Source organism: Rhinoraja longicauda, chromosome 10, assembly GCF_053455715.1.
Source record: "Rhinoraja longicauda isolate Sanriku21f chromosome 10, sRhiLon1.1, whole genome shotgun sequence".
NCBI lineage: Eukaryota > Metazoa > Chordata > Chondrichthyes > Rajiformes > Arhynchobatidae > Rhinoraja > Rhinoraja longicauda.
This window is the reverse complement of record NC_135962.1, coordinates 10,133,810-10,161,689: the sequence shown is the minus strand read 5'-3', so window position 1 is coordinate 10,161,689 and position 27,880 is coordinate 10,133,810. Positions and strand designations below refer to the sequence as shown.

The 27,880-nt window shown below is 45.9% G+C and overlaps 2 protein-coding genes across 2 annotated transcripts in view; one reads left to right on the top strand and one right to left on the bottom strand.

The window, feature by feature from the left end:
• Window positions 1–27,880, bottom strand: part of psen1 (presenilin 1) — a 76,765-nt gene that overhangs the window by 46,913 nt on the left and 1,972 nt on the right. The gene's annotated exons all lie outside the window — the stretch shown is intronic.
• On the top strand, window positions 14,251–20,251 carry LOC144597723 (EEF1A lysine methyltransferase 3-like). The gene is made up of 3 exons (XM_078407255.1): window positions 14,251–14,418; window positions 17,999–18,110; window positions 19,824–20,251. Exons 1-3 carry the CDS (start codon window positions 14,251–14,253, stop codon window positions 20,249–20,251), a joined length of 708 nt encoding a protein of 235 aa, XP_078263381.1.

The following is a 27,880-nucleotide window of genomic DNA, read 5'->3' as shown; positions in this document are numbered from 1 at the left end:
GATGTGATAGCATCACATTTGGAAAGTGGTGAAATCATCGGACAAAGTCAGCATGGATTTACCAAAGGCAAATCATGTCTGACGAATCTTATAGAATTTTTCGAGGATGTAACTAGTAGAGTGGATAAGGGAGAACCAGTCGATGTGTTATATCTGGACTTTCAGAAGGCCTTCGACAAGGTCCCACATAGGAGATTGGTGTACAAACTTAAAGCACACGGTATTGAGGGTTCAGTGTTGAGGTGGATAGAAAATTGGTTGGCGGACAGGAAGCAAAGAGTAGGAATAAACGGGTCCTTTTCGGAATGGCAGGCAGTGACTAGTGGGGTACCGCAAGGCTCAGTGCTGGGACCCCAGTTATTTACAGTGTATATTAATGATTTGGACGAGGGAATTGAATGCAACATCTCTAAGTTTGCGGATGACACGGAGCTGGGTGGCAGTGTTAGCTGCGAGGAGGATGCTGGGAGGCTGCAGAGTGACTTGGATAGATTAGGCGAGTGGGCAAATGCATGGCAGATGCAATATAATGTGGATAAATGTGAGGTTATCCACTTTGGCGGCAAGAACAGGAAAGCAGAGTATTACCTGAATGGTGACCGATTGGGAGAAGGGGAGATGCAACGTGACCTGGGTGTCATGGTGCACCAGTCATTGAAAGCAAGCATGCAGGTGCAGCAGGCAGTGAAGAAAGCGAATGGTATGTTGGCATTCATAGCAAGAGGATTTGAGTTTAGGAGCAGGGAGGTTCTGCTGCAGTTGTACAGGGCCTTGGTGAGACCGCACCTGGAGTATTGTGTGCAGTTTTGGTCTCCTAACCTGAGGAAAGACGTTCTTGCCTTAGAGGGAGTACAGAGAAGGTTCACCAGATTGATCCCTGGGATGGCGGGACTTTCATATGAGGAAAGACTGGATAGACTGGGCTTGTATTCGCTGGAATTTAGAAGACTGAGGGGGGATCTTATAGAAACATATAAAATTCTTAAGGGGTTGGAGAGGCTAGATGCGGGAAGATTGTTCCCGATGTTGGGGGAGTCCAGAACCAGGGGTCACAGCTTAAGGATAAGGGGGAAGTCTTTTAGGACCGAGATGAGAAAACATTTCTTCACACAGAGAGTGGTGAGTCTGTGGAATTCTCTGCCACAGAAGGTAGTTGAGGCCAGTTTGGCTATATTTAAGAGGGAGTTAGATGTGGCCCTTTTTGCTAAAGGGATCAGGGGGTATGGAGAGAAGGCAGGTACAGGCTACTGAGCTGGATGATCAGCCATGATCATATTGAATGGCGGTGCAGGCTCGAAGGGCCGAATGGCCTACTCCTGCACCTATTTTCTATGTTTCTATGTTCCTATGTTTAAAAAGGGAAATAGGATAACTCAGTAAATTATAGGACGGTGAGCCTCATATCAGTGGGAAGCTATTAGAGAGGATTCAAGAGAGAGTTAGATTTAGCTCTTCGTCGTGGCTATCCCTCGAGGTCGAGGATGATGGTCTACGTTCCGATGTCAGAACGAAGACGCCTGTGCGTGTGTTTGTTTAACGTGTACTTGATGTTACACTCCAAGAAGCACACGGTCCTTCACGATTCAATCAACTAATTCCAATGGCAAGGGAACCAAGACGAATGGAGCTGATAGATCTGTTGCAGCCTTCATCCGCCTTCACAGACGTTGAGTTCAAGATAACTTTGTCCACCTGGTCCACCGTTGAGCTCTTGTACGTTGGATCGTTCTTAGTCTGGACCTTCATCCTCGCCCTTACTGCCATGGGTGGCCCTACCAGAAGCTAGTGCTTCCGACGGCATCGCTCTCGGAATCATGGGGGCACGCAAGCCTCTTCACCACAACAAGGTGAACGATCCGAAGAGGGATTTAGCTCTTAGGGCTACGGGAATCAAGGGATATGGGGGGAAAAAAGCCGGAACAGAGTAGTGATTTTGGATGGTCAGCCATGATCATATTGAATGGCAGTGCTGGCTCGAAGGGCCGAGTAGCCTACTAAGTACCTGGACCTATTTTCTATGTTTCTATGGGGTAGAACTTCCTCACATTTGGAAGAGAATGGGATAATTAGGGACAGTCAGTATGACTTTGTCCGGGATAGGTCGTGCCTTTCTAATTTAATTGAGTTTTATAGAGAGGTGACAAAGGTGATTTAAGAGGGGAGGGCAGCGAGCGTTGTCTACATGGACCACAGTAAGGATTTTGACAAGGTCCCACATGCTAGGCTGATACAGAATATTAACATTCATTCTTGGTAGTTTGGATTCAGGACCAGCTTTACCATAGCAGACACTGGGTTGTGGTGGAAAGGTGTTATTCTAGCTGAGGTTCTGTGTCCAGTGGAGTCCTGCAGGAATCAGTGCTGGGATCTCTATTGTTTGTGATATATGTCAATGACTTGGACAAAAATGTAGATGGGTTGGTTAGTGGTTTTGCAGGCGACACAAAAGTTGGTGGATTTTGGGCAGTGAGGGAGAATGTCAAAGGATACAGCAGGATGGATCGTTTACAGATATGGGCAGAGAAATGGCAGATGTATTTTAATCGGAACAAGTGTGAGATGTTGCACTCTGGGTTCAACCAAGTATGGGGAAAGTGTACAATTATTGACAGGACCCATAACAACAATGATGTGTAGAGGTATCTTGGGGTCCAAGTCCACAGCTTCCTGAAACTAGTCACACAAGTGGATAAAATGGTAACAAATGGTGTATCTTCCTTTTTTATTATTACTAGACCATTTGGACCCATTGGGCCCAAACCTCCCCTGCATTGATGCAGCATCCTCTCCTCTCCCCCCTCCCCTCCCTCCCCCTCCCCCCCCTCCCTCCCCCTCCCTCCCTCCTCCCTCCCTCTCCCACCCACTCCACCCCACTTAACCCCCCTTATCCTCCCCCCTCCCTCCCTAGGAGATAGATTTAAACTTTAAAATGTGAATGGCTTTAAAAATATAACACCAATTTCAATTAAACTTCTTCCATTAGCACATGGTGAGTGAGGTGGGCCTAAAATTGTCATTGCTATCGTGTACCGTTTTGGCTGTAGTTCAGGAACAAACAAACAAACAAACAAACGAGAGTTTTTGTATATAGATGACGTTTACAGTGTATATCGTTTATGTACCATTTGTGCTGCTGCAAGTAAGAATTTCATTGTTCAGTTTCGTGACATATGACAGTAAAACACTTTTGACTCTTGACTTGTGTGCTTGCCATCATTAGTCAGGGCATTGAGTATAAGATTGAAAAAGTCTGCAGCTTGCAGCTTTATAAAACTTTGTTTTGGCTACTTTTGGAGCATTGTATACAGTTCTGGTCGTCACATTACAGTAAAGATGTGGAGGATTTGGAGAAGGTGCTGTAGAGGTTTACCAGAATGTCTGACTCGCTAAATTACTTCAGCACTTGGTGTCTTTTTTTACCAGAATGCTGCCTGCATTAGAGGGTGTTAGCTGTAAGGAGAGGTTGGACAGACTTGGATTGATTTCCTTGGCGTGTCGGAGGTTGAGGGAAGGCAGAAGTATGTAAAATTATGAGAGGCACAGATAGGGTAGATAGCCAGAACCTTTTTCCCAGGATGGAAATGTCACGTAGCTTTAAGGTGAGGGGGAAAAGGTTAAGGCAGATAGATGCTTGAGGAAAATTGGGTACATCGAGTGTGCTGGTGACTGGAACGTACTGCTGGGGCTGGTGGAGGAAGCCGATGCAAAAGTGGTATTTCAGGTAGTTTGAGATAGGCATGTGATTGTGCAGGGAATGGAGGGACATAGATCAAAGTTAGTTTAATTTGACATATTTGGCACAGTCAACGTGGGCCAAGGGGCCTATTCCTGTCAAGAAGGGTCTTATCCGAAACGTTACCCATTCCTTTTATCCAGAAATGCTGTCTGACCCGCTGAGTTACTCCAGCCTTTTGTTTCTATCTTCGGTCTAAACCAGCATCTGCAGTTCCTTCCTACACCTATTCCCGTGCTGTACCTATCTGTGTCCAATATTGTCCACAGAAATGCAGGGTATTTATTGTAATGACGATTCAATAGGGTTTTTATTACATCAACTAAATAAAGGTGCCATGTCCAAAGATCCTTCCACAACCTCTAACAGGAGCACTGCATTTGGCCACAGCTTCACTGTGTGTGCAATATATATGGAGAAACCATGCATCAAAATAGTTACAAACACATTGTGAGCCATTGACAGATCACTGTGTTCAGGACATGGATTCATTGTATGCTTAGTGAGCTATTAATGTTCATTGTCAATGATGGAACCAAACCAATGAGAAAGAGTTAGGTTACATGAAGGCCAGATTGTCACAGGACATCGTCAGCAACAAGGTAAAAGATGAAACATCAAGTGGCAGGACAGGAACAGTGAAAGGAAAGTAACCACTGCATTCTGATCAAACACGGCTGGAAACCAAAGATAACAGCAACAAGTTCAGGGAGTGCTGCCAGCTGCAGAGACCAGCAGAGAGCAGGGACAGGGAGTGCCAGGAGAAGGGAGAAGGAGTGCTGGGAATGGGAATGCCGGCACAGGGAGTGCGGGGATGAGGAGCGACGGGACGGGGAGCGCGGGGATGGAGAGTGCTGGGACAGGGAACGCCGGCACAGGGACATGCACACACACATGTACGCATACACACACGTATGTATAATCACACACACGTATAGATGTGCACACACATCGGGCGGTGTTAGAGTGCCAGAGATACGGGTTCCATCCTGACTACGGGTGCTGTCTGTACAGAGTTTGTACATTTTCCGTGACCATGCTGATTTTCTCTGGGTGCTCCGGTTTCCTCCAACATTCCCAAGACGTACAGCTTTCTAGGTTAATTGGCTTCTGTATATTGCCTCTCGTGTATAGGATGCGAAACTGCGATAGCATAGAACTAGTATATGGGTGATTGTTGGTCAGCCCATACTTGGTGGGCTGACGGCCAGTCACCATGCTGCATCTCAATGATTCAATGATTCAATTCAATGATAGGTACAGTGAAATGCGTTGTTTTGCATACAGCCTGGTAAAATTGTACAGCAGACCTCACCTGGGCAGTACACAAGTGTCACCACGTGTCTGGCACTGACAAAGTTACAAATGGTCAGGGAAAAATCCTATCTACTGCCGTACATGGCAGGCTTCCTCCCTAACCCCCACCCCACCGTGTCTCCCGCTGTCCTCGGTGGCTCCCCGCTGGGTCCACTTTTAGTTCTTGGCAGTCCCCCAGAAAATGTGATTTCACTGGAGAGGGTGCAAAGAGTTGAACCAGGATATTGACTGGGATGGAGGGTTTCAGTTACAAGTAGAGGCTGAGTTCATTTTCCTCAGAGCAGAGGAGGTTCAGGAGTGACCTGATTAGGGTGTACAAGACAATGAGAGGCCATGGACAGCATAAATAGTAAAAAAAACATTCTCCTATGGTAGTAGTGTCTACAACCAGAGGCCAGAGGTTTAAGGTAAAGAGCGAGAAGTTTAGTGGTGATCTGAGGAAGAATGCTTTCCCCTGGAGAGTGGTTGGAATATGAAAGGCACTGCCTGAGGGGGTGTGAGGACAGACACTCACACATTATCCCGATGAGCACTTGAATTGCTAAGACACAGTAGGCTATAGACAAAGTAGTGACAAATAGGATTAGCATAGATGGTGTGGCATCAGGGATAATGCCGGGTCAACCATGACTATACAAACACACTCGTGGTAGGGAACTCATGTAGAGTTATTTAAATTCATGTTATTTAAAGTGAAAGATGATCGTGATGAGCAGGTCAGGGTCCATGTGAGGATAAAGTCCCTCGTTGTCTCCGGCAAGTAAGGAGGCACTGGCGATCTCAGACTTGCCCCGGCAATTTAGTCTTGGCCTTGAAGAGGTGGCACTGGCAGTCTCATGGTTGGCCCAGCGGTTCAGTCTTGGCCTCAAAGGAGGAGCTGGCTGTCTTAGGCTTGTCCCGGCAGCTCAGTCTTGTCCTTGAAGGAGGGGGCATTGGCGATTTCGGGCTTGCCTCGTCGGCCGGGTCTTGGCCTTGAAGAAGAGACGCTGGCAGAATCAGGCTTGTCCTGGTGGCTCAATCTTGACCTTGAAGGAGGTAGCTCTGGCAATCTCAGGCTTTTCCCAGCAGCTCAGTCATGGCCTCAAGAGGAGGTGCTGGCAGTCTATGGCTCGTCCTGGCAGTTCAGTCTTGGCCTCAAAGTAGGCACTGCCTCTCTCGGGCCTGCCCTGGTGGCTCAGCCCCAGCTTTGAAGGAGGTCCTGCCTGTCGTAGGGTTATCCCGGTGGCTCAGACTTCCCCGAAGCCTGTGCCCCACTTTCTCTCCCATCCTCTCCCTCTTTCTTTCTGTCCTGTTCCACCTCTTTCTACTTCCTTCTTGAATTTCCTGGTTGAATTTGCCTTGGTCTTTCAGGGGTGGGGTTGACGGGTACAGGTGAGCTGATATAATCGCCATTAATTGGATGCAGTTGTTGTTCCTCTGGCTGTTGCTTGAGCTCCCTTGTGGGGTGAATGGCTCAAGTGAAGCAGAAACGGGAATTGTTTGTGTGTCCTCAGCTCCATCCAGAGTGCTGTCCAGAGTGCAGGGTGTTTTTACGGCAGGCAGGTTCTGTCACTGTGCTGGTCTTCAGCTCCTCCTGGCCTGCCCGCCGTTGTCGGGGATCAGAGTGGCACAGGAGGTAGGAGGTGTTGTCACAACGGGTACTAGATGTGGACAAGCAGGGAAGGTGGGCGGAAGGGCCTGTTTCTGTGCTGTGGGAATCTATGACGGTTGCCTCGTGACTACATCGGATGTCACTACATGACACCACTAATAGTTGCATGAACCTGGAAAGCCGTAGACCTGCAGAAACTGCTCAGCCACAGCCTGAGGTATCCCAAGGTCACCACACACTGTGCATGGCAAAGGATACAGACTAAAACCTTGGTATTCTAAATATAAGGTTTCTCTTGGACATCGGAACATACTGTCCTTCTCGCACAGACGGTCCCGGTACACTGGTACAGTAGGTTCCACTGTCCGAGCATGCCCATGAACTTTGCCTGGGCCCAAGGTTCAAGTCCGGATCTTCCCTGAGGGCGAGTTCTGCATTGTTCACTGGCAGAGTTGTCTCTTCCTGACCCTTGCTTTCTACGTACAAGTTCTCAGATTAGGAGCAGGAGAAAACCATTTGGCTCCTTGAGCTTGCTCCTCCAGTTAATAAGATCATAGAAGATTGGATTTGAACCACTACCTCCTGCTTTCACCTCTCACTCCCTCTCGTTCTTATGGGAACCTATCTACCTCTGCCTTAATGTAATACTTTCCTTTAAGTAAGAGAATTCTTGAGACTCATGTCACCTCTAAGAGAAAAAAAAATCTTTTTCTGCAGTGGGTGATCCAGATTCTAGAGTCTCCGACAAGAGGCAACCTTCTCTCCACATCCTTCTGTCCAGACCCCTCGCGGTCTCATGTTGCTTTGTTTTTTGGTCGTACTGCAGAGAAACGGGTCTTTCAGCAATCCATGTCCATGCTATCAAATACACGTCAGTGTTATTCCCATTTACCAGCTCTTGGTTGTAGCCTTCTATAAGGTGGCAATTCACTATTGCGTGGCGTCTTAACTATTGTGAGTCACCTGCCCAGGAAGTGTGTTCCAGATTCCAAATGCTACCTGAGTGGAATTTCCTTTCCTCAAATCACTCTTACTCTGCATCTATGTAGCCTTTCCTAACTGAAATGCTTGTCTCACTGCCAACATCCTGGTGAGTCTCCTCTGCATGCGCTCAAATTCAGTCACGTGCTTCCAATACAGTAGTGACCAGAACTATGGACAATATTCGAGATGTGGCCTAACCTATGTTTTATAAAGTTGTACCAAGACCTTCATGCTCTTATATTCTATGCCCCAGCTAATGAAGGCAAGTGTCCCATATGCCTTCTTCAACATTTTTTCCACCTGTGCTACTACCTTCAGGGATCCTTGGACTTGTACGCCAAGTCCCTCTGTTACTTGTGCAGGAAGGAACTGTAGGTGCTGGTTTACACCGAAAATAGACAAAAAATGCTGGAGTAACTCCGCGGGATAGGCAGCATCTCTGGAGAGAAGGAATGGATGATGTTTCGGGTCTGAAGAAGGGCTCGACCCGAAACGTCACCCATTCTTTCTCTCCAGAGATATTGCCTGAGCCACTGAGTTACTCCAGCATTTTGTGTCTATGTTCCTCTGTTACTTGCTAGCCTAAGGGCTCCACCATTTATCATGTATGTCCTAGCCTTGTTAGTCCATCCACTTATCAGGGATAAGCTGTACACTGTGTTGCCCCAGATCTCCAGAGCTTGGGTGTATTGGATACAGTACTGCTCCAAGATTCCTGGGGCATGTTGGACTTTGCATTGGCCCTGGATTCCCAAAAGATGAGAGGGCCTTTTTATTTGCTTTGAGGTAATTTTTTTCCTGACTTTTCCTGTCTGTTTTTGCTGCATCTTAGGCTAGTGGTGCTGACTTTGTTGCATTGCTTCCTGAGACCAGACTTCGTTCACAGTGTTAAATGGGTTAAGAACTGGCTATCATTTTTGGAAATGCTATTTCGAGGAGTGAATCAACCTCAGAACTGCCCCCTCTCCAGTAATGGCCAATCCGGGTGCAAGAATGGATTGGCATCTTGCCCATTGGTGATGTTTAAAGGGTGACTGGAAATTGAGTTCAGACAGAGATCCTGCACTGGACTGGACTGTGTCATTCGCAGGGCATCCAAGTGAGTCTTTCATCTTCATTATCCTTGTATTTCCATTGAAATGGTGCTGTGCTATTTGCAATGCCTCCGCTGCTAATAGCTCTCTGAGCGCTGCCGGTGATGACAAAGTGCCATGTTACAAACTTTGATGTAATCATTTTGAATTTCTTATTATTCTTTCCATCTTTCTTGTAAAGATCTGACTCTTACATAGAAAATGGTGTCAAGTTAGGAAAAGGGGATGTACAACGTGATCTGGGTGTCCTAATGCATCAGTCACTGAAAGGAAGCATGCAGGTACAGCAGGCAGTGAAGAAAGCCAATGGAATGTTGGCCTTCATAACAAGAGGAGTTGAGTATAGGAGCAAAGAGGTCCTTCTGCAGTTGTACAGGGCCCTAGTGAGACCGCATCTGGAGTACTGTGTGCAGTTTTGGTCTCCAAATTTGAGGAAGGATATTCTTGCTATTGAGGGCGTGCAGCATAGGTTTACTAGGTTAATTCACGGAATGGCGGGACTGTCATATGTTGAAAGACTGGAGCGACTATGCTTGTATACACTGGAATTTAGAAGGATGAGAGGGGATCTTATCGAAACGTTTAAGATTATTAAGGGGTTGGACACGTTAGAGGCAGGAAACATGTTCCCAATGTTGGGGGAGTCCAGAACAAGGGGCCACAGTTTAAGAATAAGGGGTAAGCCATTTAGAACAGAGATGAGGAAAAACCTTTTCAGTCAGAGAGTTGTGAATCTGTGGAATTCTCTGCCTCAGAGGGCAGTGGAGGCCAATTCTCTGAATACATTCAAGAGAGAGCTAGATAGAGCTCTTAAGGATAGCGGAGACAGGGGGTATGGGGAGAAAGCAGGAACGGGGTACTGATTGAGAATGATCAGCCATGATCACATTGAATGGCGGTGCTGGCTCGAAGGGCCGAATGGCCTCCTCCTGCACCTATTGTCTATTGTCTAAAATAGAACATTGAAAAGTGCAGCACAGGAACAATGGCACTTTGGCTCACAATGTGCCGAACATGATGCCAAGATTAACTAATCCTAAAACAGACACAAAAAGCTGGAGTAACTCAGTGGGACAGGCAGCATCTCTGGAGAGAAGGAATGGGTGACGTGTCTGAAGAAGGGTCTCGACCCTAAACGTCACCCATTCTCTCGAGGGATGCTGCCTGTCCGCAGTTACTCCAGCTTTTTTGTGTCTATCTTCAGTTTAAACCAGCATCTGCAGTTCCTTCCTAAACTAACCCTAGCTGCGTGCACATGATCCATACCCCTCCATTCCCTGCAAATCTAGATGCCTATCTAAAAGCCTTTTAAATGCTACTTGATGACTATATGATATTATTCAGTGGAATTCTTTTCAAGCCTTATCCAAAATATTTTAACATCAATTATCTTTTCATAGTTGGATCCTTTGGACCCTGTCTAGTAGTAGATATCTCCCACTGCTATAATGATATTTCTTTAAAAGACAGTCAAAACTGTACACAATATCGAAAGATATCACAACTAATGTGTTGCTTATGTCCTACATTCCTTGGGACATGGGCATAGCTGGAGAGTCGGACGTTCATCCCAACCAGTTCACTGAAACATTACAATCTTAGAGTTGTACAGCACAGAAATGGGCCCTTCAGCCCAGCAGGTCAATCTACATCAGTCCCATTTGCCCACATTTGAACCATATCCTTATGTCTTGCCTAATGAAGTGTCTTAATACCTCTTAAATGTAATGGTTGTATCTGACCACCTCCTCTGGCAATGTGTTCTTGATCTCAACCACTCTCTGTATAAAAACAAAATGTATCCCTCGGATCCCCTCTCAGTTTAAACCTATGTCCTCTTGCTTACCATACCTATGGGAAATAGATTTTCACTACCCTATCTATCCCACACAAAATCTTATTCATTTTCATCAAATTAAACTTGATGTCAAACCTCATGAATAGCTTAATTTGATTGCCTCTGGTCTGGTCACAGACAGGAGCCAAACAACATAGAACATAGAACAGTGCAGCACAGGAATAGTCCTTTTAATTTAATTGAATTGAAAAAAAATTATTAGCCAAGTATGTATACATACAAGGAATGTGCCTTGGTGCTTTGCTCACAGTAGCACCACTACATACAGTAAACAATTAAGAATAAAACATAAAATATTCAAACATTAAGAATAAAACATTATCGTTTAAACATGTGAATGAAATAAAATACCAGATCAAAAGGAGGCTACAGACTTTTGGTTATTGAGTAGAGCTACTCCTCGTGGAAAAAAGCTGTTTTTATGTCGGGCTGTGGCGGCTTTGACAGTCCGGAGTCGCCTTCCAGAGGGAAGTGCTTCAAACAGTTTGTGGCCAGGGTGAGAGGGGTCAGAGATGATCTTGCCCACACGCTTCCTGGCCCTTGCAGTGTACAGTTCGTCAATGGGGGGAAGGTGCAGCCAACAACCTTCTCAGCTGATCGAACGATGCAGCCTCCGGATGTCGTGCTTGGTGGCTGAGCCAAACCAGTCCATGATGGAGAAGGTGAGGACAGACTCTACGATGGCAGTATAGAATTGGACCATCATTGCCTGTGGCAGATTGTGTTTTCTCAGTTGTCACAGGAAGTACATCCTCTGTTGGGCCTTTTTGACTGTGGAGTCGATGGTGGCCCCCCATTTAAGGTCCCTGGAGATGATGGTTCCAAGGAACTTAAATGACTCCACAGATGTGACTGTGGTGTTGTTGATAGTGAGTGGTTGGAGGGGAGGGGGAGCTCTCCTAAAGTCTACCATCAATTCCACTGTCTTCACCTGTCAGTGGTCATAATGTTTTAGCTCATCGGTTTATATATCACAAACAGCTGAGGTTCCATCACAGATCCCTGTGGAACTCCAGCAGTCACAGATCTCCAGCCAGAATATCTTCCTTACACCACAACCCTCTGTCCTCTATGAATAAGCCAGTTCTTAATGCACATGACTAAGTCATTGTGAATCCCATACATCTTAATCTTCTGCATCAGCTTAGCAAGAAGGACCTTCTCAAAAGCCTTACTAAAATTGATATATACAATATCCACCACCCAACCTTCATCAATCTCCTTTGTCACCACCCCAATAAATTCAATCAAGTTACTGAGACAGAGACCTGCTACATACAAAGCCTTGCCGACTATCCCGGATTAGCCCATTCTCTTCCAAATGGGAGTAAATTCTGCCTTGAAGAATTCTCTCCAATGGTTTCCCTACCACTGATGTGAGCTTCGCCGGGCTGTACTTCCCTAGATTATCTCCACTTTCTTTCTTAAACAACGGAACATTGACCACTCTCCAGTTCTCAGGACCGCGCACGTGGCTAGAGAAGAAACAACGATCCTCATCAAGGTCCCCACAATCTCCTCTCCTGCCACCCTCAATAACCTGGGATAGATTCACTCAGGCCACAGGGACCTATCCACTTTAATGCTCATCAAGAGCCCCAGCACCACCTCCTCGATCTCAAACTGCCCTAACATATTTGTATTTCCCCATACTAATCTCGTTGTCTCCAAGTCATCTACTCGGTGAATACGTATCCAAAGTACTCATTTAGTACCTCACCTACATCTTCTGCCTCCGAGCATTGATTCCCTACTTTATCCTTCAGCGATCCGACCTTCTACCTGGTCACCCTCTTGTTTTTAACGTATGTATAAAAAGCCTTGGGATTTTCCTCAATCCAATTCGCCAGTTACATTTCATGGCCCCTTTTGGGCCTTCTAATTACCCGTCTGCGTTCTTTCCTACTCACATTATATTCCTCATACACCTCGTCTGATGCCACATCTTAAACCTGACATGTGCTTTCTTTTTCTTCCTGATCAAGTTTACAGCTTTCTTGGTTATCCATGATCTCCATACCTTGCTGCCTTATCCCTCATCCTTTTTGGAACATGCGAATCATGCACTTTTATCAGCTGGCCTTTAAACGACTCGCACATGGCATCTGTGGACTTACCCAATAACAACTGTTTCCAATCTACCCCCTTTAGCTCCTGCTTAATGACATTGTAATCTGCCTTGCCACAATTAAGTATACTCCCCCAACATGCAAACAATCTTAAAATGTATGCATAGACACAAAGTGCTGTAGTAACTCAATGAGTTATTACCGACTCACTGACCACCGAGCATCCACATCCCATTTTGTTCACCCCATGTTCTCATCAACTTCCTTTCTGCCCAGATTCCACCCCTCGCATGCACGCTAAGAGCAATTCACACTGGTTAGTTAATCTGCGCGGTGGCGCAGCGGTAGAGTTGCCATCTTACAGCGCCAGAGATCCGGGTTCGATCCTGGCTCAGGGTATTGTCTGTACGGAGTTTGAGCGTTCTTCCCGTGACGGCGTTGGTTTCCTCCTACGCTCCAAAGATGAACAGGTTTGTAGGTTAATTGGCTTTGGTAAAGATTGTAAATCGTCCCTAGTGGGTAGGATAGTGCCAGTGTACGGGGAACGCAGGTCGGCGCAGACTCAGTGGGTCGAAGGGCCTGTTTCCGCACTGTATCTCTAAACTAAACTACACTAAACTAAACTACCAAGAGCGACCTTTGAGATGTGGTGGGAAATCAATGCACTTTGAGAACGTCCACACAGTCACAGAAAGAATGTGCAAACTTCACACAGAGAGTACCATAGGCCAGGATTGAATGTCTTTGGAGCTGTGAGACAGTTGGTCTATTAGCTGAGTCACTGGGCGCTCATTCTATTCACATTTATTGACCAGTCTTGCCATATAATTTCCGGCATCTGGAAATTAATTCTTTAACAAGTATATTATGGATCAAAGCACTTGAAGCCAGTGATATTCTTTTGCAGTGAGGTCATTGCAAAAATGGAGGAAAATACTTCGTAAATGACCACAGAGCACGGTCCAAAAACCAGGGGTGCAATGATGAGCATAAAACACAGAACATAGAAGTGTACAGCACAGGAACTCACTATGTCTCACTCACTATGTCTGAACATGATGCAAGGTTAAACTATTCCCTACCTGCATGTGATCCATATCCCTCCATAATCAATGTGCCGAACAAAAAGCCTCTTAAAAGCCGCTATTGCATCTGCCTCCACCACCACCCCTGGCAGCATGTTGCAGGCACCCATCACTCCCTGTATAAAAATCTCCTTTTAAGTTTTATTTTCTCTCACTTTAAACCTATGCCCTCTACTCCTTGACCAAGGTGGACCTCAAATGAAGGTTGGTTTGCTGGTCCTCCCCAAAACGTTAAAATGGTAAAAATCTTTCAAATAAATAATTAGTAAGATCCAATGCAACTCATACCAATAGTGAGGAAAGTCCCATCCATTCCATCGTCAGTCTTCGTCCAGCTTTTGTCTGGTCTTTGTGCAGAAACATTAAATTGATAAGTTCACCTTTCCAGATTATAAATTGCTAAACTCTTATTCTTTGTGTAAAAAGGTGACTTGGATAAACAGCTGAAGAAACAAAGAAGACCAGCATCGCTTTGGAGGTACAATCTGTTGGAAATCGAGAATTAGTTTCAGGAGCAGGATGATGGCTGAGACCAAGGAGCGGCCCTGTGAAGATCTCCCTAAGGAAGACCTTGAGGACTATTTTCCATCCTACCTGATGAAGACCTTTCAGTTTTGTGGTCATCAAGTGAAGATTTGTCGGTACATTGGTGAAAATCTTGGTGTCTCGTCTTTTGTTTGGGAATGTGTAAGTCTAAATAATTCTTGCAAACATCTAGAGAGATGTATAAAATCATGAGGGGAATAGATAAGGTGAATGCACATGTCTTTTTCCCAGAGTGGAGGAATCAAGAACGAGAGGGCAGAGGCTTAAATTGATTGAGGAAAGACGTAATAGGAACCTGAGGGGCATTTTGTTTCACACAGAGGATGGTGGGTATATGGAACGAGATGCCAGAAGAAGTAATTGAGGCAGGTACAATAACAACATTTAGAAGACATTTGGACAGGTACATGTCCAGAAAAGATTTAGTTCCAAAACAGATTTATGACACAGTACATTAAGGGCGGCACAGTCAGCAGCCCTTGTGATGGTGGATCTGTTTTCCTACTGGAGCCCTGCACCAGCCAAGCCTGCTGCCCTCCATATCACAGCCCCCCACCCAGCATCATTCCACTCTAGAGTATTTTCCCTGGCTTCTCTACTCTTCTATTCTATGCAAAGGGGTTGTCATTAGGAATGAAACACTCTGGTTTTGTGTCCCCTTCGCTTTCCTCTTTCCCACAGACCCCTTTGCGAATCTTCCACTATCATCCTTTCCGCTTCCATCCTCCTCTCTCCTCCCTCCCAAATCCTGCAGCAAGCTTATTTGGTCCCTGAAATTTCTACTGGACTTTCACCAACTTCCTTGGACATTGCTCCTTTCCCTTCACCTGCACTTCTTCTAGACTAATGCACTGCATTCAATGTTCACAATCAGATCTCCTCTACATTGGAGAGACCAAACACAGATGGGGAAATAGCATTGCGGAGTACATGAGATCTATCCGCAGGGTGACCCTTAGCTTCTGTTGCCTGCCACTTTAATTCCCCGCCACAGACCCATTCTGTCCGTGGACTCCTGTGTTGTAATAATGAGGCCCAACACAAGGTTCAGGAAGAACACCCCATCTTCCATGTGGGTGAGTTGCTGCCTTCTGGACAATGATGAATTTTCTGACTTCAGGTAACTCATGTTCTCTATCGGTATCTGGGCCCGTAATTTTTGTTGTAAGTCATCTATCTGAATACTGACTCAGTTTATCTCCCTCGCTGGAATTATTCCATAGTCCTGCAGTCCACAATGCCTCCATTCCTTTTCCTCACTCTCTAACCTCAGCTCAGTTGAAGAAAGAACCAAGTCCACTCTCCTTAACAGCCGCCATAATAATAATAATAATAGACTTTATTGTCATTCAAAACTATACACCAGATAAGTGCATATTTGAACAAAATTCCATTGCACCTGGCTCACAATGTAACACAGAATAATAAAATAGATCAAATAAAATAAATAAGTAACTCTCACATTAAAAAAAAGAGAAATAACTCCAACTGAGTTAAAATAATGGCGGTGGATTATTGGGAATTCAAGAGTCTGATGGCTCGGGGGAAGAAGCTGTTGCAGAACCTGGCTGTTCTGTTCCGTATGCTGCAGTACCTTTCCTCTAGGTTGGGTCTGTCCATTTAAGCACCCATTAAAAGGAAGAAGGGTCTCGACCCGAAACGTCACCCATTCCTTCTCTCCAGAGATGCTGCCTGTCCCGCTGAGTGGCTCCAGCATTTTGTGTCTATCTTCAATTTAAACCAGCATCTGCAGTTCTTTTCTACACATTTAAATCGTGGTCAAGGCCTTTGCTGATGACACCAGTGTTGTGGCATCAATGCTGGTCATGGCTGCTGCTTCACAATGTCATTCATGCACAAGGGCATCATCTGCACGGATGTACGGTCAATATCACAATATGTCAGTTACCAATTGTAATTGATTTTACAGTAAAAATCAAAGTGCTGGAGGAACCCAGCGAGCCAGAGATGGACAGACAAATTTCAGGTCAGGTCCTTTTTCAGTCTGATTTTCAGTCGAAATAAAAGTCCGACTTGAAGAATTACCTATCCATTCCCCCACAGATTCTTCCCGACCTACCAGCAGTTTGTTGTTTACTCATGATTCCAGCAGCTGCAGCCCCTCGTTTCTCCATTATTGATTTCACACCTCGGTTCAAGCCCCTGTTACATTACAAATGAGCCCATGATGGCTGCTGGATGTGTGGCTGTTGCCTGCACATTTTACTCCCTGTGGTCACAGCACCTCTGAACCGTGCGCCAGTAGAATCCCTCTCGCTTGCAGAGCAACTGAGAGTCGGCACAGACAGGACAACACAATGAAGCTAACTGCTCACTCCACTGCCGGTCCATTAACCAGCAATTGCAATATTCTTTGAGGCTATTGATTTATTTTTGTCACATATACCGAGATACAATGAAAAACGTTGTTAGCGTGCTAGCCAAGTCAAATTATACCATACCCCAGTACAATCAAGCCTAACACAAGTACAACAGATGGTGCAAAGAGAAAAACACCAGACTTCAGAAAATAGTGTTACAGCATTATAGAGAAAGTGAATATATAAAACAAGTCTGCAATGTAATGGGGAAAGTGGACAGTTAATGGCAAGACGCTTAACAGCATTGATGTACAGAGGAATTTTGGAGTCTCAGTCTATAGTTCCCTGAGGTGGCAACACAAGTAGATTGAGTGGTAAAGAAGGCATAGGGTATGCTCGCCTTCATGGGTTGGGGCATTGTGTATAAGATTCAAGAAATCACGATGCAGTTTTTTAGGACATTGGTTAGGCCACATTCGGAGTATTGTGTAGAGTTCTGATCACCCCACTACAAGATGGATGTGGAGGCTATAGAGAGGGTGCAGAAGAGGTTTATCAGAAGATAGACACAAAAAGCTGGAGTAACTCAGCGGGACAGGCAGTATCTCTGGTGAGAAGGATTGGGTGACGTTTCGAGTCGAGACTCTTCTTCAGACTACCAGAATGCTGCCTGAATTAGAGGGAGTTAGCTATATGGAGAAGTTGAACAAACCTTTTTTTTTTCTGGAGCGCCAGAATCTGATGGGAGATCAGAGAGAAGTATATGAATATGAGACGCATTGATAAGGTGGACTGTGAGAACCTTTCTCCCATAGTTGTAAGGTGAAAGGGGCAACGTTTAAAAGAGTTGGGTAGGGCAAGTTTTTTTACGCATCGAATGGTGGGTGCCTGGAATGTGCTGCTGGCAGTGGTGGTGGAGGCAAATACAATAGTGGCATTTAAGACCCCTAGATGGGCACATTGATATACAGGGAATGGTCAGATATGGATCATGTGCAGGCAAGTGAAATTAGTTTAACTTGGCATTATGTTTGGCCCGGAAATTGTGTGCCAAAGGAGTTATTCATGTGTTGTACTATTCTATGTTCTAATGAGATAGGTTGGGAGATCGGGACTACACTTTTTGCTTATTAGAGGACTGTTCAGTAGTCTGATGACAGCGGGGAAGAAGCTGATCCCTTATGCAAGAGAAGATAGCAAAATGTGGGAAACTGTAATTATTTCAGAAGTGTGAGTGAATGGCAGAGAGTGCTGAAGAAAAGGGAGGTGGGTGAGTTGGCCTGGCCTCCTCTCCTCCACAGTGGCGGCACCTTGCACTACTCCACTACTGCAATTGCTGTTGCTTCAGTGCGTTGCCCTTGTTGATCTGGATCAACGCCTGCCGTGTGCTCTCTCCTCAGGCCCTCACACTCTGCCAGTTCTTTGAGCAAGAGAAGATTAGTTTCTCGGGACAGAGCGTGATAGAGCTGGGATCAGGCACCGGGATCGTGGGGATTCTGGCAACTCTGCTGGGTGAGTTCACAGGAGTCAACAAGATTCAACTGGCTTGTTAAAAGGCCATAAAATCCAAAATAATAACAGAAAATGCGACCAATCTGCAGTAGGGCGTGCAGCATCTACAAATGGGGCTAATGCTTCAGGTTGAAGACTCTGCCTCAAAATGCTGATAGTTGGCCTGAAACAGTTTTTCTCTCTGCAGATGCTGCCTGACCTGCTGCTTACCTAACAGTACCTAACTGATTTAGTTATAAAAGATACAGCATGGAAACAGGCCCCATTGATCCACCAAGTCCATTCCCACCATCCATCACTTGTTCATACTAGTTCTACTTTATCCCACTTTCTCATTCACTTGCTACATACTATTTACAAATAGCAATTAGCCTACAAATCTGCACATCTATTGGATGTAGGAACAAACCGGAGTATCCGGAGGAAACCCACGCGTCACAGGTAGGACGTGCAAACTCCACACAAGCAGCACTCGAGGTCAGGATCGAACCCAGGTCTCTGGCGCTATGACCCAGCAACACTGTCGGCTATGCCACAGTTGCTGCCCTTTGTTAATATGAAAAAGGGACTGGACAACAGGAGTTCAAGGCCCAGGGGCAAACGTCATGGTCTGGCCCACACTTCACACCTTATGCATTAGCCTAGCTGTGCTTACATCCAGCCACAGCTATAACGCTATCTCTTGTGTTCAAGATCCCCATTGTTTGGGAGGTTGGGGGTTCAAACCCTATTCCAGAGATTGGATCGCCCTGCGAGCCGACATGTAGACACGGAGAGAGTGCTGCTCTGGTGTGCCAGGGAGTTAAAGCTCCGCCTGCGCTGCTAACAAATGCCACGGCATTACTTGAAAAGCATCAAAACAGGAGCAGGTCATTCAGCCCCTCAATTCCCTGCTGTAATGACCTTTGAACTAATGTTTTGTAACATTGAACAGTATAGAATAGTAACAGCCCCTTCAGCCCAGAAATGCCCGTGCTGAACATGATGCACGTTAAATTAATTTCCTCTGTCCACACATAATGCCTATCTCTCCAATCCCTACATACCCATGTGCCTATCTAAAAGTATCTCAAACACCACTTATTGTATCTGTCTCCATCACAAGAACATTCCAGGAACCCACCACTGTGTAAAAAAACTAGCCCCTGACACCTTTTATAAATTTACCCCTCTCACCTTAAAATTATGCCCTCTTTGGCATTTTCACTCTGGGAAAAAAGTTCAGACTGTCCACCCTACCTAAGCTTTTCAAAATGTTTATGTATTTCCATCAGGTCTCCCTTCAACCTCTGACTTTTAAGAGAAAACGATCCAAGTATGTCTGACCTCTCCTTATAGGTAATACCCTCTAAGCCAGGCAGATGTCTGGTGAACGCATTCTGCATCTGTCATTTCACCCCATCCAAAAACACCTTTGGGTAATTTAACAAAAAAACGATCAATTTCAGATTTTAAAGTAATTTTAGGAGAGGGGAGAATTTCTTCCTGCTCAAAGCCCCCCTCTCAGATGGTATCAGAAAACAGAAAAGGTAGATCTTTTTACCCCTGATCTTCCTCTGTATAAATCAGCTGCCATCCTGCATCAGTAGTGTCATGACTATGTCATTGTCCACATTCAGTGAGAGGAATAAACATGTCATTGTTTAGACCCTCTCTACCTGGAGACTGGGTTGATATGGCAAAATACCTCACTCTTTCTTCTCTCTCTGTCAGGTGGCCAAGTAACGCTGACTGACCAGCCCCATGTTTTGAAGCAAATCAAATACAACCTTTCCATCAATCTTGCTGCTTCGGGAGGATACTCTGCCACAGTCCGAACCCTTTCTTGGGGCGTTGACCACACGCTCTTCCTCGACGACTATGACGTGATTTTGGGTTCAGATATAATCTACTACCCAAAAGATTACCCCATCCTGCTGCAGACACTGCGACACCTCAGCAAGAAGAGAACGGCCGTTTACCTGTCGACCGAGATAAGGGGATGCAAAGCAACTCAGACGTTCCACAACGAGCTTATCCCTCAGTACTTCAACAGTGAAATCGTGCACAAAAAAGAAATATCCAATATCAACATCTACAAGTTGACATTGCGCAGCGAGGAAGCTTGGGAAGGACCCTCAATGCAGGGGAAGCCAGAGTGATCTCTTGTCTACTGAATTTACATCTCCAGACTCAGGCAGGAGAAGCAGCCTCTGGTAACAATTTATTAGGAATGAGGACTTCTAAAAGTACACTGAAGTATTCTGCAAACAAACACAGAATTCAGACCAAATGTTTACGCAGTGCAGCAGCCTTTTCTTCCCCAACATCATCCAACTTCATCAGCAAATACTCCAATTGCTTTCTCCTTAACTAACTTCCCCAGAAAGGCACCATACTATTTGTCTGAATAACTCCGCTTTAGTGCAAATTCCACCTTTCTCTGGTAAACAACACTCCCTTGAGATCCTCATGGATTGATGAGTAACTGTTTGGTATAAATACTCCACACATGAAAACATCCGGGGAGACATTGTTTGAAACGAGGTGAAAACAACGATGTTTCCTGTCATTTGAGTAGCTTAGTAATATCATGCAAGGGAAGGTTGCTATTAGATATGACACCCGAAGGCTACTGTTCAGGTTGTGCCTGGCACTGAGTGTTAAGGAACAGGCTCTATTGACCAATGCCAGCTGCAGATCTCCATGACAAAGATGAGCTAAGTTCACTGCAGAAAATTCACTATTGTCCTTTTTATGCTCTGTTCCACTTCAACAATTCCAGATTTGCCAGTCAGCCTCACGTGTTTAAAGATTAACCATTACACCTGTTGGGCCTCATCTTTCAGTTTTGATAGTCGTAAATGTTTTAGAAAACCACATTTATTTATTTTTTAGCTTCACCATTTTCTCCCTTTTTTGTCTCTTTCCCGGTCCATTCCTTCTTGTATCTCACTGATTGGTCATGTCTCTCAATCGTTGTGTTAAGAGGGCAGCATGAAGCCTGGCCTCTCCCTCGACCTTGCGAGACGTTTAAAAGGTTGACCTTCCAAGGACAATCCCAAAAGGTTTTATAAATACATAAGGGAAAAAAGGGTAACTAGAGAGAGAGTGGGACCTCTCAGGAATCAAAGTGGTCACCTCTGTGTGGAGCCACAGGAGATCGGCAAGGTCCTAAATGAGTATTTCTCCTCTGTATTTACTGAGGAGAAAGACAGTAGGATGGAGGAAATTGGAGCAGTCACTGGAAGTGTCTTGAGAGCAGTCAGGGTTACCGTCGAAGAAGTACTGAAGGTACTGTCGTGTATGAAGGTAGACAAATCTCCAGGGCCTGATCAGATATATCCGAGGACATTGCGGGAAACTAGAGAGGAAATTGCAGGAGCCCTGGTTGAAATTTATGAGTCGTTCTTAAATACAGGAGAGGTGTCGGAAGACTGGAGGGTGGCAAACATTGTGCCTCTTTTCATGAAGGGCTACAGGGAAAATACTGGGAGCTTTAGGCCACTGAGCTTAACATTTGTAGTTGGTAAGTTACTGGAGAGTATTCTGAGGGATAGGTTATACAGGCATTTGGATGGGCAAGTGCAGATAAGGGATTGTCAGCATGGTTTTGTACGTGGGCGGTCATGTCTCACAAATCTGATTGGTTTTTTTTGAAGACCTGGCCAAAAAGGTGGATGAGGGCAGAGCTGTAGATGTTGTGTGCATGGACTTCAGTAAGGCGCTCGACAAGGTTCCGCATGGTAGGCTGCACTGGAAGGTTAGATTGCATGGGATCCAAGGAGAGATAGCTGAATGGATAGCAATTGGCTCCATGGAAGGAAGCAGAGGGTGATGATGGAAGGTTGCTTCTCAGACTGGAGGCCTGCTACTAGTGGTGTGCCTCAGGGTTCAGTGCTGGGCCCGTTACAGTTTGTCATCTACATCAATGAGTTGGATGAGAACATACAGGGCAAGATTAGCACGTTTGCTGATGATACAAAAGTTGGTGGTTTTGCAGATAGTGAAGAAGGTTGTGAACGACTGCAGCAGGATCTGGATCAATTGGCCAGGTGGGCGGAGGAATGGTTGATGGAATTTAATACAGAGAAGTGTGAGGTGTTGCATTTTTGGACGTCGAACAAGGGCAGTAAATGGTCGGCCTCTGGGTAGTGTTGGAGAGCAGAGCGATCTAGGAGTACAAGTGCATGGTTCCTTGAAGGTCAAGTCGCAGGTAGATAAGGTGGTCAAAAAAGCTTTTGGCACTTTGGCCTTCATCAGAGTATTGAGTAAAGAAGTTGGGAGGTCATGTTGCAGTTATATAAGACGTTGGTGAGTCCGCATTTAGAATATTGTGTTCAGTTCTGGGCATCATGTTATAGGAAAGATATTGTCAAGCTTGAAAGGGCTCAGAAAAGATTTACGAGGATATTGCCAGGACTAGAGGGTGTGTGTTTTATTGGGAGAGGTTGAGTAGGCTGGGTCTCTATGGCATGCAGCGCAGGAGGATGAGGGGAGATCTTGTAGAGGTCTACAAAATCATGAGAGGAATAGATCGTTTAGATGCACAATCTTTTGCCCAGAGGAGGGGAGTCGAGGACCAGAGGACATAGGTTCAAGATGAGGGGGAAAAGATTTAATATGAATCTGAGGGGTAACATTTTCACACAAAGGGTGGTGGATGTATGGAACAAGCTGCCAGAGGAGGTGGTTGAGGCTGGGACTATCCCATCGTTTAAGAAACAATTAGACAGGTACATGGATAGGACAGGTTTGGAGGGATATGGATCAAGCGCAGGCAAGTGGGACTCGTGTAGTTTCCACACAGTATCACTCTATGACTATGACTCTATGTCAGGTTTACCAAAGCATCTGTTTTTAGCTGCCCAATCTGAGGGCCTTTATGAAGTGGATAGTGACACCCTATCATGAGAAATCAAAGGATCATGAGAGAAAACATTTTGCCTCTTTAATGTTAAACAGTGTCCCCTGGTTTTACATTCCTCCAGAGGTGGAAATATTCTCTCCACGTATGAATTACAGGCAAGAGCAGAATCGCACGGATCCTTGAGCCAACTTCACCCGACGACCCCAATACTAGTCACCATGATCTAGACTCCACTGCTTGAAAGGGTGATGGAATCAGATTTGATAGTAATTTTCAAAAGGGGAAACATTTACTGGAAGAGGAGTAGAAATATTAATTAGAGAGCACGGCTAAAGCAAGGCACTGGTACAATGTCATCTTTCTGTGCTGAGTTTTCCATTGCCTTCATGGACCCCCCCGTTATCATTATCTGATCAGAAACTCAACTGGATTGTACACACAAATACAGTTTCAGTTAAATTTATTGTCACGTGTACCGAGGTACAGTGAAAAGCTTTTAGATTTTAGATTTAGAGATACAGCGCGGAAACAGGCCCTTCGTCCCACCGAGGCCGCGCCGCCCAGCGATCCCCGCACATTAACACTATCCTACACACACCAGGGACAATTTTTACCCAGTCAATTAACCTACATACCTATACGTCTTTGGAGTGTGGGAGGAAACGGAAGATCTCGGAGAAAACCCACGCAGGTCACGGGGAGAACGTACAAACTCCGTACAGACAGTCAGGATCGAACCTGAGTCTCCGGTGCTACATTCGCTGTAAGGCAGCAACTCTACCGCTGCGCCACCGTGCCGCTTTTGTTGCATGCTATCCAGTCAGTGGAAAGACAACACATGATTACAATCGAACCATTTGCTGTGAGTAGATACATGATAAGGATGGTACCGTGGCTTCAAGAGCAGGTCAGAGATTGGGTATACTTACACCACCATCTACAAGGCACAATCCAGGAGTGTGATGAAACACTGTCCGCTGCCAGCAGCTACAACGACGCTCAAGAAAATCATCACCATCCAGATCAAAGCTGTTGCTTGCTGGGCACCCCATCCACCACTCTAACCATTCAATCTCTCCACCACCTACGCACAGTGGCTGCATTGTCTACCAACTACAAAATAATGAACAGTTACTCATCCGGGTTACTCTCACTGCAATCCCCAAACCTGTAAGCTGTACAGTGAAAAAGGACAAAGGCAGAGGGTGCAGTGGATCACCACCACCTGCAAGCTCATATGGTCATAAGTGATGGGAGTAGAATTAAGCCATTCGACCCCATCAACTCTACTCCGCCATTCAATCATGGCTGATCTATATCTCCTTCCTAACCCCATTCTCCTGCCTGCTCCCCATAACCTCTATATGGTACTAATCAAGAATCTATCTATCTCTGTCGTAAAAATATTCACTGACTTGCCTTCCACAGCCTTCTGTGGCAAAGAATTCTACAGATTCTCCACCGACTAAAGAAATTTCTCCTTTAATTCTGAGGATATGACCTCTAGTCCTAAAATCTCCCACTAGTGGAAACGTCCTCTCCACATCCACTCTATCCAAGCCTTTCACTATTCTGTATGTTTCAATGAGATCTCCTCCAAGTCATGTACGAGGTAAAACCCTGCTTCATCATTGGTGGGTCTACACTTTGGATCTCACTCCCTGATAATATCATGGACCTTCACCAGAGGGATGGCAATGGTTAAAAAAAGTGTGTCACCACCACCACCTTCCCAAGGGCAATTAGGGATAGATAATAAACGCTGGCCTCACTGGTGATGCCTAGATCCCGAAAATTAAAAAAAAGTCTGAAGAAGGGTCTCAACCCGAAATGTCACCCATTCCTTCTCTCCAGAGATGCTGCCTGTCCTGCTGAGTTACTCCAGCATTTTGTGCCTATCTTCAAAATAAAGTTAAATATAGCTTGACAAATAAATTTATCAATATTGAGGAATCTATTCTTAGTCTGTGCTATAAATTATTTAATGGCCTATTTTGAAGATCAATAAAAAATCAGTAGAAACATTTAAATGTTACTTTTGAAGGTAGCGTAGAGAGTTCAGGTGAACAAAGGAGGTGAACGGGAGATGGAACAGCAAAGGAGAACAGGAATGTGTTGGCAGGAACTGCAGATCCCGGTTTACACCAAAGATAGACACAAAATGCTGGAGTAATTCAGCGGGTCAGGCAGCATCTAGAAAATGAATAGGTCTCGACCCAAACTGGCACCTTTTCCTTTTTCCAGAGATGCTGCCTGACCCGCTGAGTAACTCCAGCATTTTGTGTCTATCAACGGAGAACAGGAAGTTGGAAGACAGGGGGAAGAGGGGCAGAGAGATGGGGAAGGTGATGAAATGGACACGAGGAAGGAGCAGAAAAGGATGGAAGTCCAAATAACGAATGGCAGAGGGTGGGAGGAGAAACAGAAAATGGAGAAAGCACTTGGCATGCCAGGCGGTGCCTGTGGAGGGAGCAGTACACAGTTGAAGCTCCAGGTCACTGACATTTCACCGAAAGGAGCAGAAATTAAACAAGTTTTAAGTGGCAGAGAAAGGTGGTGTTTAGTTTAGTTTAGAGATACAGTGCGGAAACAGGCCCAACCGAGTCCGCGCCGACCAGCGATCCCTGCACATTAACACTATCCTACACCCACTAGGGACATTTTTTTAAACATTTACCAAGCCAATTAACCGACAAACCTGTACGTCTTTGGAGTGTGGGAGGAAACCGAAGAGCTCGGAGAAAACCCACGCAGGTCACGGGGAAAATGGACAAACTCCATACAGACAGCACCCGTAGTCAGGATCGATCCCGGGTCTCCGGTGCTGCATTCGCTGCAAGGCAGCAACTCTACCGCTGCGCCACCGTGCCGTAGTGTGGGGAGTAGAGAGCAAGGGGAGTATCAATGATCTGATAATCAGATGGCGTGTGGGCAGGCACCAGCATTACAAGTGGTGACGGTGATGGAGGGCGGGAAGTGTGGCCTGGAGTCAGTGTACGCGAGGAAGCGAGCTAAATGGAAGTTCACGAGGAGGAGAGAAGAATTACGTGGAGAGGAGGAAGGGAAAAAGTTGAAATGTGAGGTGCAAGACCTGATTATCACAAAATGTTTCATAGAAACATAGACACAGAAAATAGGTGCAGGAGCAGGCCATTCGGCCCTTCGAGCCTGCACCGCCATTCAATATGATCATGGCTGATCATCCAGCTCAGTAACCTGTACCTGCCTTCTCTCCATACCCCCTGATCCCTTTAGCCACAAGGGCCACATCTAACTATCTCTTAAATATAGCCAATGAACTGGCCTCAACTACCTTCTGTGGCAGAGAATTCCACAGACTCACCACTCTCTGTGTGAAGAAATGTTTTCTCATCTCAGTCCTAAAAGACTTCCCCCTTATCCTTAAGCTGTGATCCCTGGTTCTGGATCCTTAAGCTGTGACCCCTGGTTCTGGAAGCTGTGACCCCTGGATCTGGATCAATGTGCAATCCTCTGGGTACCCCTTTTCAGCTGAAGGATGAACACAAAACGCCATTATGAAGAGAGTACAGAAATTAAGGTTCTGAGTCACAAAACAGGACTATAAAAGTAGACTAGCAGCAGCTACTGACATCCACATCTAACAAGTAGGAGTCTTTAAAACAGAATGAGTGAAAATTCAGGCCATCAGGATCAATGGAATAAACAATAAATTCAAGGATCTATTCACACACAGGTTGGTGGGGGGTATGGAACAAGCTGCCAGAGGAAGTAATTGAGGCAGGGACTATTCCAACATTTAAGAAACAGACATGTACATGTACATGGATATGGAGGGATATGGACCAAACGCGGGCAGGTGGGACTAGTGTACTTGGGACATGTTGGCTGGTGCGGGCAAGTTGGGCTGAAGGGCCTGTTTCCACATTGTATCACTCGATGATCTAGGTCTAGGATGTGAGGGATATCAAGGGCTTGATAAAGAAAAGAATGGAAACAGCTCTAGAGAACTGAAAATAGGGGAGACTACACCTTCAGAAGTATGACTACATCTTCAGCACCTACCAGACTCGCATCGGGGTGGAGGACGCCATCATCTACCTACCGAACAGAGCTCTTTCACACCTGGAGAAGCCGGATAGCACTGTGAGAATCATGTTCTTTGATTTCTCCAGTGCATTCAACACCATCCAGCCGGGGCTTCTGGGGGGCAAGCTGGAGCGCACAGGAGTGGATCACCACCTCACATCCTGGATTCTGGACTACCTCACCAACTGACCACAGTATGTGAGGACAAAGGACCTGGTTTCGGACAGGGTGGTCTGCAGCACTGGGGTTCCGCAGGGAACAGTGCTAGCGCCATTCTTGTTCACCCTGTACACTGTGGACTTCAGGCACGGCTCTGCAGACTCCTATTTACAGAAGTTCTCTGATGACTCTGCCATTGTCGGCCTCATCACAGGCGACGAGGACAGGGCGTACAGAGAACTGATCAAGGAGTTTGTGGACTGGCGCCAGCGGAACTGCCTCCGGATCAACGCGGGGAAAACCAGGGAGATGGTGGTAGATTTCCGCAGGCGCAGCCAGGTCCCCCTGACACCGGTGAACATCCAGGGAATGGACATTGAGAGGGTGGACTCTTATAAGTACCTGGGTGTCTACCTCAACAATAAACTGGACTATGACTGAAAATACCGATGCGCTATACAGAAAGGGCCAGAGCAGACTTTATCTGCTGAGGAGACTCAGGTCCTTTGGAGTGCAGGGGGCAGTCCTAAGGACCTTCTACGACACGGTGGTTGCATCAGCCATTTTCTATGGAGTGATCTGCTGGAGCAGCAGCATCTCAGCAGCGGAAGGGAAGAGACTCGACAAGCTGGTCAGGAAGGCCAGCTGTCCTGGGTTGCCCCCTCGACTCAGTGCAGGTGGTGGGAGAGAGGAG